This window comes from Trichomycterus rosablanca, chromosome 20, assembly GCF_030014385.1.
Source record: "Trichomycterus rosablanca isolate fTriRos1 chromosome 20, fTriRos1.hap1, whole genome shotgun sequence".
NCBI lineage: Eukaryota > Metazoa > Chordata > Actinopteri > Siluriformes > Trichomycteridae > Trichomycterus > Trichomycterus rosablanca.
This window is the reverse complement of record NC_086007.1, coordinates 12,215,628-12,228,651: the sequence shown is the minus strand read 5'-3', so window position 1 is coordinate 12,228,651 and position 13,024 is coordinate 12,215,628. Positions and strand designations below refer to the sequence as shown.

The 13,024-nt window shown below is 37.1% G+C and overlaps 2 protein-coding genes across 2 annotated transcripts; both read right to left on the bottom strand.

Annotated features, from left to right (window-relative positions):
• Nucleotides 1-2,974: 2,974 nt before the first annotated feature.
• cbln18 (cerebellin 18) lies at nucleotides 2,975-6,012 on the bottom strand. Its single transcript, XM_063017372.1, has 4 exons — nucleotides 5,967-6,012; nucleotides 5,694-5,873; nucleotides 4,370-4,501; nucleotides 2,975-3,279 (listed from the first exon to the last, which is right to left on the bottom strand). Exons 1-4 carry the CDS (start codon nucleotides 6,010-6,012, stop codon nucleotides 2,975-2,977), a joined length of 663 nt encoding a protein of 220 aa, XP_062873442.1.
• A 3,099-nt stretch (nucleotides 6,013-9,111) lies between these two features.
• Nucleotides 9,112-12,721, bottom strand: cbln20 (cerebellin 20). Its single transcript, XM_063017370.1, has 4 exons — nucleotides 12,715-12,721; nucleotides 12,393-12,497; nucleotides 10,778-10,918; nucleotides 9,112-9,539 (listed from the first exon to the last, which is right to left on the bottom strand). The coding sequence occupies exons 1-4, from the start codon at nucleotides 12,719-12,721 to the stop codon at nucleotides 9,112-9,114; spliced, it is 681 nt and encodes a 226-aa protein (XP_062873440.1).
• Between the last annotated feature and the right edge of the window lie 303 nt (nucleotides 12,722-13,024).

The following is a 13,024-nucleotide window of genomic DNA, read 5'->3' as shown; positions in this document are numbered from 1 at the left end:
TGTACAACTTGTTGAACAGTACAGATTTACTATTGACCACGGCATTCTACTTGAACGCCTTGAGTATATGGTTGGTATACAGGGAACTGTCCTAGATTGGTTTAGATCTTATCTGAGAAACAGGACTTTTAAGATAAATATTGGAAATTGTTTTTCAACTACCGCCAACCTGAGATATGGGGTCCCTCAAGGGTCCATTTTAGGGCCAGCCCTTTTTTCATTATACATGCTTCCTCTTGGTAATATTATTAGGAAATATAGTATATCTTTCTTATTGTTTTGCAGACGACACCCAGATTTATTTGCCCATTAAACCAAGTGACCCTTCAGCCGTAAATTGTCTCAGTGAATGCCTAAATGAGATAAAATCATGGATGGCCAAAAACTTTCTTCAACTAAATGAACAGAAATCAGAAATTCTTTTATTTGGCCCCACAAAAGCTACTGAATTAGTATCACAAAAATTGAATAATTTGACAAGTTGTGTAAAGAACAGTATCAAAAACCTTGGTGTTATCATTGACCGAGATTTCAGCTTTGACAAACAAGTAAATTCTGTTGTAAGGAGTAGCTTTTTCCAGCTTAGAGAATTGTCAAAAATAAAGCCTTTTCTCTCTTTTCAAGCCCAGGAACAAATTATTCATGCTTTTATATCATCTCGTTTAGATTACTGTAATTCATTGTACTTGGGCATAAATAAAACCTCTTTGGCTCGACTACAGTTGGTACAAAATGCAGCGGCGAGAATGCTCCGATCTTAGCCTCACTGCACTGGCTTCCTGTCCATTTCAGAATACATTTTAAAATTTTATTATTTGTTTTTAAAGCATTACATGGGAAAGCACCATCTTATATAAATGACTTACTCTGCCTTTATTCAGCTCCACGGTCTCTGAGATCTTCTGACCAATTATTGTTGGCTGTTCCTCGTTCTCGGCTGAAGCTGAGAGGTGATCGAGCTTTTTCAGTTGCAGCTCCCAGACTATGGAACAGTCTTCCCTTAGACATTAGATCTGCCCCGTCCCTTACAACTTTTAAGTCTAGACTTAAAACTTATCTTTTTATTTTAGATTTTTAAATTGTTTTTTATGCCATATGTGTATGTGGTTTATATTGCAAATGATTTTCTTTTACCTTTATTTTATCATTGTGTACAGCACTTTGGTCGACTTGTCGTGTGAAATGTGCTATAGAAATAAAACTTACTTACTTACTTACTTACTTACTTACTGTCTTCTGAAAATAACTCAACACACAGCCATTAACATAAGTGAGTACACCCCACAGTGAACATGTCCAAATTGTGCCCAAATGTGTCATTGTCCCTCCCTGGTGTCATGTGTCAAGGTCCCAGGTGTAAATGGGGAGCAGGGCTGTTAAATTTGGTGTTTTGGGTACAATTCTCTCATACTGGCCACTGGATATTCAACATGGCACCTCATGGCAAAGAACTCTCTGAGGATGTGAGAAATAGAATTGTTGCTCTCCACAAAGATGGCCTGGGCTATAAGAAGATTGCTAACACCCTGAAACTGAGCTACGGCACGGTGGCCAAGGTCATACAGCGGTTTTCCAGGACAGGTTCCACTCGGAACAGGCTTCGCCAGGGTCGACCAAAGAAGTTGAGTCCACGTGTTCGGCGTCATATCCAGAGGTTGGCTTTAAATAATAGACACATGAGTGCTGCCAGCATTGCTGCAGAGGTTGAAGATGTGGGAGGTCAGCCTGTCAGTGCTCAGACCATACGCCGCACACTGCATCAACTCGGTCTGCGTGGTCGTCATCCCAGAAGGAAGCTGACGCACAAGAAAGCCCGCAAACAGTTTGCTGAAGACAAGCAGTTGAAGAACATAGATTACTGGAATGCCCTGTGGTCTGACGAGACCAAGATAAACTTGTTTGGCTCAGATGGTGTCCAGCATGTGTGGTGGTGATGGACTTAACCCAATTGAGCACCTGTGGCGCATCCTCAAGCGGAAGGTGGAGGAGTTCAAGGTGTCTAACATCCACCAGCTCCGTGATTTCATCATGGAGGAGTAGAAGAGGATTCCAGTAGCAACCTGTACAGCTCTGGTGAATTCCATGCCCAGGAGGGTTAAGGCAGTGCTGGATAATAATGGTGGTCACACAAAATATTTACACTTTGGGCACAAGTTTGGACATGTTCACTGTGGGGTGTACTCACTTATGTTGCCAGCCATTTAGACATTAATGGCTGTGTGTTGAGTTATTTTCAGAAGACAGTAAATCTACACTGCTATACAAGTTGTACACTGACTACTCTAAGTTATATTCAAGTTTTATTTCTATAGTGTTGTCCCATGAAAAGACAATTTATTTGCAGAAATGTGAGGGGTGTACTCACTTTTTTGAGATACTGTATATATATATATATATATATATATATATATATATATATATATATATATATATATACACATAAATACATACATACATAGATATTATATCTGCATATAACCTGTATGTGTCTCATAAAGGAAGATATCATGATGGTGCTGTTATGGGAAAGTGGATAGCTGGAGTTCGTTATTGTACATTTTAATTTTTTTTATATCATAACGTTAGACTTATTACCATGTAAATATCTTGTGGACTAACCCACTTAATGTAGATCAAGTTAGTTCCTACTGTTAGTTTTAATATAATGGATATAAAGAATCAGTTCCTCAACAAAATTAACTCTCTATGTTAGGCTTTATTAAAAAATGAGCATTTAGTAAAATCATAAATGCTCTTTTAACTAAATGGGCACAGATTCCAACAGACATGTTTTAAAATCTTGTGGAAAGCCTTTCCAGAGAAGTGCAGGCTATTGTTGCTACAAAATATTAATGGACAGGTTTTGGAATAGGTTTTCCAATAAGTTTATGGTAAGGTAGTACATTACAGACAAGCAATTTCTATTGATACATATTTCTTATGCACAAACCCCATTTCCAAGTTTTGTAAATTGTTAGGCTTCAGAAAGAGGGTAGACCAAGTATCCACTAAAAGAGTTGTAACCTTGTGTGTCTGCACATAAAAACCTCCCTAGCCCCAGCTCTACATAAACCTGGTTGCCTCGTCTCAGATTCAGCAGAACTGTCTGAGTGGAGCTGTCTTCAGAGTCCTCACGATTGTCCTCCCAGGACGACACAACCACCTGACCGTCTTTCATTAACTGTACCCTGTGGTAAATACGCTCGCCCGCTGGCCCCAGGTTGGAGTAGCACGTGTAGGTGAAGGAGTAAAGGCCAGCACGTGGGGCTGTGAATGCACCTGTGAACAAAAAACACAGTTATTAAAACAATACATATTACCGGGCTGAGTGTGATGCTATGCTGACTTGAAGAAACAGTTTCAATGGAATAAAACATCATCTAAATAAAACATCGCTTTCTAACTTTTGTTGTCCAAAGCAGCAATTAATATTTCCTTTTTTTTACTTAAAATTTTTACTAAATTCTAAATTTACTGTTTACTAATGAATGTAGTTTCATTTTACAGTGATGTGAAAAAAGTATTTGCCCCTTTGATTTAATTTTTTCATATCTTCTTCAGTTATTTATTTATTTATTTCATAAGGATTTTAACACCATGTTTTACACACTTTGGTCACATTCATGACAAGACAGGTAACACAATCAGGGACAATTTTGTATCTCCGATTCACCTCACTTGCATGACTTGCATGAGAGGAAACTGGAGCTCCCTAATTCCTAGGTTGCTAATGGTGACGAGATCGCGACACCAGGTTACGTGTGACGCAAGCACGTAAGTGCAAGCCCTCCCGGAGGCCATTCAGATTGTATTGCAGCGCCTGCAGTTCGAAAAATGGAGCTTTAACATGAGAGTCTATGAGAGCAATCTGGGGCGATTTTCAGTTAGAGTGAAGTTGCCCCAAAAGGGGCGGTACTGTACGGAACACAACTCGACGCTGATTGGACTACGATATTCCGAGGCAAGACAGACTCCAGAACAGTCACAGCTGTAATAAAAAAATTTCTTCCCTTTCGCCCTTGGTGGTGCGTCGCCCGATTGCCCTAAGGAATGAGTCGCCCCTGAATAGGACTCCTGTATTTTTAAATATTTCACTTTAAACTCATTGCCCAACAGTTAAATTAGAATTCAAGAGAATAAAATCACAGATTCTTCTTTTTCTTGCATTTTACAAAATGTCACAACTTTTCTGTAAATGAGGTTTGTATTTATTTAATTGGCTAATTGCAGATTCTCTGTTGCTGGTCTACTTGCATACTGGTCTACTTGGTTTGACAAAAATGCAACAAGAACAATAAAAACCATAAGGAGCAAATGCTTTACTTCATATTTTGTTTTATAGTGTATTTTAAGAAGATGCTGTGCTCACCCATTGCTGGATTATAACCATAGCCTTGGTTAAGTGAAACGTTCTGGTATGAAATAGACACATTTTTGGTAAAAGGTCCAAAGCATCCAGTTGTCGATGCCAGTGTAGCTGCAAATGCTATGTTACGTTCACCTGTTATAGATAAAAGAACATTTAATCTTTCAAAATAATGCGACATAAATGGCAACTCCAATTTGGAATCTGGATTCCCGCTACAACACCATCTGGATTTCAAGTCCTTTCAATTTCTTTCTCTTTAATAATCTGTTTATTGATTTATTAATATTTTGTGACCAAACACCTTGGTCAGGGTCATGGTGTGTCCACAGTCTATCCTGAAAACCCTGGCCTTAAAGTTGTAATAGACAGAGCACAAGCCTATGGCATCACACAGTTCTTCATATCCTATTCATTGAGTCTTATTTAAGTTGAATAAACTGTCTGTTAAGTTCTGTGTTGACTACAAAGCTCTGCTTATGTTCTCAAGAGCCTGTAATTATTAAGCCCCTGCAAATCTTACTGATATCTTTAAGCAAAATAGCCCCTCATAGTTACCTTGTTTAGTAAACACAGGACTTTTGTTAAAACAGACTGAAAATGTTTAGCTTGGCATGTTTGAATGGTCTTTATTAAATGTACAGTACAATTTGATATTTGACTACTGATTATGTATTTTACATGTTTTAGTGTTCTTTTTAATTGTAGACTAAATGTGACCAAACTTTAAGTTCTGGTTCTTATTAGGTCTGATAATCTGATGTCAATCGAGTTGTAGCTGTGCCCTGACAGCCAAATGTGATTGGTTAATTAATTAATTGCTGTCATTATACAGTAGTATGTTGCCTAGTTAACAAATACTTATTATATTTTTAATATATTTTATATCTATGCTGCTATAAAAAACCCTATGCTGCTAACTGTATATCAGTGACCCCACTTATCATTTACTCAGTACCATGTACAGGCCATCACTACACTGGTCTCTAGTCTAGTCTCCTTTAATTACTTTTTAGATTAGAAATGTCTTTTTGTATTTATTGTACTGTTTTTTGCACTGTGTATTGTATTGTCCTGTACTTTTTCTTCTATGTGGCACCCTGCTCCTGGAGGAACGTTGTTTTGTTTTAATATGTACTTGTATATAGCTGAAATGACAATAAAGCCTCTCTTGAACTCTCTTAAATAAGTGAACATACTAAAAAAGTTATATTATAAATAATAATGACATTGATCTTGATTCTGTTGAGTCAATACATAGCCACACCATGTTTATTCCAGTTTACATGCAGAGGTATTTGGACTAGTAAGAAAGAGTTACCATTACCTGTAACATTCTTGATCTGCCCACTGAGATTGTTCAGGTCTTTCCGAAGCTCCACCATGCGCATAAAAGTGGATTCTTCCAGCTGGAACAGAGGTGCAGCCACACAACAGCAACCTCTCGGTTTATTGTATGCACACTTACAGTCCCATTTTTCACAGGGTAAACTCCCTGTCCAGTTCTCTAAAGAAAAAAGTAAAGATATTATAGAGTGTAACTTTTTTATTTGACAATTAATATGATTAGTAATTAAATAATATAAGAAATGTAGTTCACCTGCGGCCTGGCGTACAATTTCCAAGTAACTGTTGGTTTGAGCCATTATGCATGGCCACAGAGTGCCGAGCAGGACCAGAACTGCTAGTGGAGCTATCTTCATCTTCTTCATCACTGGTATACAATGACAGGAATATTCCAGAATACACAAGTTACAATTCTGCTACAATATGTGTTTTGCATAACAAGTCCAGACCTTAACTCATTTAAGATAATGCTGTATGACCTGTTCTTAAAAGTATAGACAACCACTATTATTGCAATTGTATTTTTTCCAGTACAATGCTTTACAGTGATTTAATAGAAAAATATTTGTATAGATTTTGATCATGTGCATGTGTATATTTATGTACTTACTGTAATCTGAAGAGCTGTTGGTGTTGATGAGCTGAAGCAACTACAGAATCTGTCTGTCGATTGTTATTCATCTCTGAGAATACCTGGTCTTATGCACTTGGTCTTGTTAATAAGAGTCCAGTCTTTGTGCTAACTGATAGAAAAAAACACATAGGTGAATGCAGAAACATTAAACCTGTCCAACCCCTTACTGTGTCGAACATCTATCCAATAGATTCCTGTCAGCAGTGCACAATGACTATTTGGTGGGTCTATGCTTTTAGTCCTTGAATTTGATATGTCTTATCAGGATATGTAGGCCATGTTATCTAGGCTTTTTTGTCTATTTAAGAATTGCAAATAAAAGAATGGGTTCACTTTTTGCTGCTGTCACAATGATTAGCTTTATCGCATGATCATCATTTTAAGTGCTGCGGAAGGTGCAAAATTTATTAACCTGGTTCTCAGATCAGGGTGGAGTGATATCAATGGTTCCCAAATGTAAGATACCTATTCATATAGAGCATCTATTTCTTATGTAATAAACAATAGGATAACCTTTTACTAGGATACATTGCATGGGATTTAGTGTAGTTTATTTAGTGCTATTATTTAACTAAAGTAATTTGCCAAACATACTTTAAATAATTGAAAATGGCTAGGAGCAACAATAGCTAGTCAATTAGTCCTATAAACTTACAAAACCATACTGCTGAGAGCTAATCTATCTAAAAAATTTTGTTCTTGGTTTGCAAAATTTACTACTAAGTTACAAACTATCTTCTAAATCAATGTTGAAACAAGAACAGTTTGTCAAAGGCTTAATGAATCACTGTACCAAATGGCAAGTGTCAATGAAAAAATGGTATAAGCTTTATAGCAGCAGTAAATCCTGCATTTCCTGCATTTTATTGGCTTTGTACTTGTACTATGCACAATGACAATAAAGTTGAATCTAATCTAATCTAATCTATAAACATGCCATGCAAGCATTGGTTGAAGTAGAGTAAAGCATATCACAATTGAACTGGAGCAGTGGAAACACATTCTCTCACAAAAGATCCTCTGACAATCTGATAGCTGAATTTGTTTTGGCGGATGGTTTCCAGGCCATCTACCTGAATGCAACGTACCAACTGTAAAGTATGGTAGAGAAAGAATAATGTTCTGGGGATGATTTAATGATTTGGGTTATGTTCAAGTAAATTGTAATGCCAACATACAATGACATTTAACAGAGTTGTGTATAGATACTGTATATAAATATATAGATATATAGAATTGGATTGGATGGTCATACTTATGGAGGCCTTTTTGTACATGTTTATTGGTAAAAGACAAGACAAAGACAGAAAAGACCAGGAGCAAACTAAGCTAAGCCAATGTTATGCTAAACTAATGCTAATCTAATGCTAAACATGGAACAGACCCCTACACTATTTAAACCATAAACTATTAAAAAAAAGAATGCTAACCCCTAAGCTGTACAGCACATGGCTGTGATCATGGCAGGTTAAAAGAATCGTTAGTGTAGATGAATCACGTGAGTCATGTACCCTTTTGTACCTCACTCAAGGTTTTAATTCCAGGCATAACATCTTAATCATTTTTTACATTTATTTTTATTTACCTAAGATGTGCAGCTAAAGTCAAAAGTTTAAATAAATGTTGTATGTTATAGCACTCTTAAGATTTTAATGATTTCTGAAACTGGTGGAACAGAAAGTTTTATAATGTTATTTAACTTTGTGTCATGGCCTTCTGATTCATTGTTAGTGACAGCTTATGACTTATGACAGCTCATATATTTTATAACTTCTTTAAATTTTATACAACTGTAAGGAATAGGTTTAACAAACACAGAGGAAAACCATCAATGGTCTCAGAGATTAAAATTTAGTAATATATATAGTAAAAATATATAGTAATATAATAATAATATAATAATTGATCATTTTTAATATTATCTACTCATAATTTGGAAATCAACATTTAACAATAACACAGATTAGGCATAACATTATGACCACCTTCCTAACTCACTGGTCTGCGGCTATGCAGCCCCATACGCAATAAACTGCGATGCACTGTGTATTCTGATACCTTTCTGTCAGAATCAGCATTAACTTCTGCAGTCTGTTGGATCGGACCACAAGGGCCAGCCTTCGCTCCCCACGTGCATCAATGAGCCTTGGCCGCCCATGACCCTGTCGCCGGTTTACCACTGTTCCTTCCTTGGACCACTTTTGATAGATACTTACCACTGCAGACCACTACACCCCACAAGAGCTGCAGTTTTGGAGATGCTCTGACCCAGTCGTCTAGCCATCACAATTTGGCCCTTCTCAAACTCGCTCAAATCCTTACGCTTGCCAATTTTTCCTGCTTCTAACACATCCACTTTGAGGATAAAATGTTCACTTGCTGCCTAATATATCCCACCCACTAACAGGTGCCGAGATGAAGAAATAATCAGTGTTATTCACTTCACCTGTCAGTGGCCATAATGTTATCTTATAAGCAGAATTATAAATAAGAAAAGATCTTTTTTATATTTCTTTTTTATTTTAATTACATTTTAATAAACACATTTACTTGGTTATCACTAACTCATACAAACATTTATTGCAAAACTATTTAAAAAGAACAGCAAAGGTAAAGGAGGATGTCTATTTACATATACTGTTCGACTAAAAGGCCAAAAAACAAACAGATGATTCATTTATTACTGGGGTGCCGGTACAATAATATGATTCTAAAAGAATCCTATAAGAGAAAAAGTTTAGTGTTATACATAAATGGACATTTTTTAATCAGTAGCATAAAGCAGGAAGCCACTGAATGTATTAAAGTGACTGTTGTCATCGCACAGGGTACAGGTGGCAGGAAGAACCACATCAACCTTGTCCCCAGCCTGCAACTGCACTGCCAGGACGGTGGTGGCGCTATCCTCCTGGTCCTGTGTGTTGTACTCGTTGAGTGATGCTAGCACACGGCTGTTCTTGCGTAGACGCACACAAGCAGCTAGGAGAGCCCCAGGGGCGCCGGCGTCGCTGTACACCGTGAGAGCCAGTGCGTAGACCCCTGAACGAGGGGCTGTGAAGACACCTGTGGTGATACTGTAGCTCTCGCCTAAATTAATGAACACAGACTGGTATTTCACCACAGTGTCGTCCCGGGTGGAAGTCAGGCATCGACGAGTGTCAGTCAGAGCCACTGAGAAGGCACTGCGGCTGGCTGAGCAGAAACAGAGAGACTAGTCAGTTGCTAGAAGGAAAATCATTGTATGCACCAATATTGTGTGTAGCTTTAATATTGTAAGTAAAGCTGGTAGGGTTAATAGTATATGGACTATATTTTTTTCACAGAAAATAATTTTTCACTTTCATATGGGACTTTGGCGCATAGCTTGAGGGTCCTGGAAGGGTGCTATTAACTTTATCTTCAGTCACTGTCTTTAAAAAGTTTGGCATGTTTTCTTCATGTCTGTACAAGTTTCCTCTGGTTTACCTATTACCTCCTGAAAATGCAGTTAGATTGACTGGGTACTACATTGTTCTTGGGTTTGAATAAGAGAGTAAACAGGTAAAATGTGTGTGACCAAGGTTTATATCTTCCAGACCAACCACAGCCATTATCAGAATTAGGCTGTTATTGAAGATAAATGAATGAATAAACAATAGATTGACTTGGTAGTGTTCAATCTGTGGTTATGTGTAACTATCTTGTCGTGTGGGACTGATAATGCATTAATGCCAAGGAGAAAGCATTAAGTAACTGAACATATATAATACATAATAATGTATGTTATTGATGTATGTTATGTATGTGATGCATTGTTATTCTATAAGTTTTACTCATTTGCACGGGTGGGTTGGCTATTACTAGTATTAGTAGTACAGCCTTTACTCCCCACGTGCATCAATGAGCCTTGGCCGCCCATGACCCTGTCGTCGGTTTACCACTGTTCACTCCTTGGACCACTTTTGATGGATACTGACCACTGCAGATCGGGAACACCCCACAAGAGTCGTCTAGCCATCGCTCAAATCCTTATACTTGTCCATTTATCCTGCTTCTAACACATCTTTAAGGATAAAATGTTCACTTGCTGTCTAATATATCCCACCTACTAACAGGTGCAGTGATGAAGAGATAATCAGTGTCATTCACTTCACCCATCAGTGGTCATAATGTTATGCCTGGTCGGTGTATGTATAAACACTTTCATATCTTTATATTTTTGAAAGCTGCTGTAAAGTTGCACATTTTCCCCTGTGGGATAATAAAAGGCTATCTTATCTTATAAAAATTAACTACAATATTTTCTGTGTTTCTGTATTTAAAATGAATGTCTGTAATAATCAAACCATAACAACAAATATTCCCATTTTGATGTTAAAATCTGAGGTATTCCTATAAATGTGGCTTAGGGATTAGGTTCGGCTGGAGAAGCTAAGAAAAAGCACACTCACCGCGCACATTATTCAGAGCAGTCTGAGCTTTTTCCAGACCCCTCTGCAGCTCCTCCAGAGTCAAGTTGAAGTACTGCTCCATTCTTGTCATCTGTTTCTGCATCAAGCAGCAGCCACAGGTCTCCGAGTCCGAGAGACAAACTGCAGATGGAAAATAATGATGTTGATCGTATATATATAAAATATATCAAATCTACATCCAAGTGGATCAATCTAGTCCAGTCTAGCTCACTGTTTTGCTTAATTTATTGACATTATTACTTCTTTAATTAACATTAACATTTTACATTTTCAGCATTTAGCAGACGCTTTTATCCAAAGCGACTTACACAATGAGTGGAACATGATGAGCAATTGAGGGTTAAGGGCCTTGCTCAGGGACCCAACAGTGGCAACTTGGTGGTGGCGGGGCTTGAACCGGCAACCTTCTGTTTACTAGTCCAGTACCTTAACCACTGAGCTATCACTGGCCCTTATCAAATTAACACATTTGATATGCATTAGAATGAAAATAATTTCAGGCATTTTGCATCAGTCTCTTTATTCTAAACAGGGTCGTGGTGGGTCCTGTTAAATGGAAAACACTGGATGCAAGACAGGAATACCCTGGACAGGGCACCAATCCATCGCAGGACTTCGGCCATCCGAATCCCAAAGTGGTCACAAGGATAGTAGATATTTTCTGAGTTAGTGTAAAATGTTTCATACATTTTAATTGTAATTGTATAAAAGTATTTTGTCAGTTTATGACATTAAATATAATAAAATTGTCCTTAATTCTAATGAACAAATAACATTTTTCAATGTTTCATGCAAGGTAGACACCTAAAAGATCATATGCTCTAAGTGGTATTACAGTGGCACTTTGTAACTCAACGTCTCCTAAACTCAAAATCTTTGAAACTCAATGCCCTTCGTCGAGAAATTTGTACCCTTAAACTCAACGTTTCCCTTAAACTCAACGTGTGTGTGACTGCTGCTTTGTTTAGCGCTCGACTTGAGTGGTTGGTAAAACGACATGCGTCAAATTCACTCCGAAAGCTCCACATGTATGTGTTCAGCTGTGTTTCTCCTGTTTCACTTTTACACTTGTGTTACAGCTCGGGGTGCTGAGAAATTGTAAGAAGTAAAGAGCAGGTTTTATTATTATATTTTTAATTGATTTTTAACTGTTTTTTAATTGTATTTCAGTGTTTTTTTTTTTATATTATATTTGTGTTATTCTTAGTGTATAAGTGTCAAAAACAACCCCATTATTTTACATGAGCCTAAAATATATGCAGTTCCACAGGACCATGGAACGCATTAACAGGTTTCCCGTACATCCTTATGGGAAAAAATACCGCCTTTTAAACTACCAGAACCAATTGATGTTGAGTTTCAAGGTACCACTTTATTTATTTTGTGTCATTAAAGATTCTGAAAGATTAAAATGTATTATTATTATTACTATTATTTTTTTAAATTATTTATTATTATTACTAATATTTCAAAATTAATCTGAACACTGAAAAAAACTAAACAAAAAGCAAAATATAATGCATTAATCACACTAAAACCTTATAGATTATTTCATAATTAATTATTAATAATTGTTTTTCTTTTATTATTTTACCATTCTCTGCGCTGGGGTCAGGCTGACTCGGTTCGTTAGGGCCATTCCAAGAGTATGTTGTGTCATTTGCAAAGGTGCAGCCAAGCAGGCACAATAACACGAGACCTGAGTTAGAAAAAAACCCACAATAAGACCAGAAAGAAAACTGAAAAAAGGGTAACAATTACTATACCAAGTAATATAATTCCAATATAATTCTCAAATAAACATCATATCATTTAATTAAAAACTGGATCATTAAACATGATCTGAGCACAGATCACAAATATATGTTTGTTCACAGGACGAGCATTTGTTCATGTTCATCAGGTGTGTTTCTTACCTCTCATCCTGCTGTGTGCAGATGTTCTCCGTCAGTGATCTGTATATGAAGAATGGTTCCCTTCAGATTGTTGTGGCTTGTTTATAAAAGCTTGGTTGGGTCCGCCTCCAGCATTTTTAGGTTAGATGATGACCTCTGTATTTTGTACCAGTGTTGTTAATGGCATGTGGGACTTTTGTTGATGCTTTTCGACTTCTCAGCTGCATTGTGTTACAACCATTGTTCACAGACAGCTACACCCATCTATTGGGAGATGTCCAATTACTTATATGCTCACAACAAAGCATTAAAGAAAATGAAAAGCTCAGCA

Excerpts from the sequence above, each read along its gene's own strand:
- cbln18 (XM_063017372.1), bottom strand. The coding sequence starts at position 6,012 with ATGGCTCAAACCAACAGTTACTTGGAAATTGTACGCCAGGCCGCAG. Across the intron at positions 5,874-5,966 it reads AATTGTACGCCAGGCCGCAG|AGAACTGGACAGGGAGTTTA; the intron begins GTGAACTACATT and ends TTTTTTCTTTAG. Across the intron at positions 3,280-4,369 it reads TGGTTATAATCCAGCAATGG|GTGCATTCACAGCCCCACGT; the intron begins GTGAGCACAGCA and ends TTTTGTTCACAG.
- cbln20 (XM_063017370.1), bottom strand. Across the intron at positions 10,919-12,392 it reads TGACCCCAGCGCAGAGAATG|TTTGTCTCTCGGACTCGGAG; the intron begins GTAAAATAATAA and ends TTCCATCTGCAG. Across the intron at positions 9,540-10,777 it reads TGCTCTGAATAATGTGCGCG|CCAGCCGCAGTGCCTTCTCA; the intron begins GTGAGTGTGCTT and ends GTTTCTGCTCAG.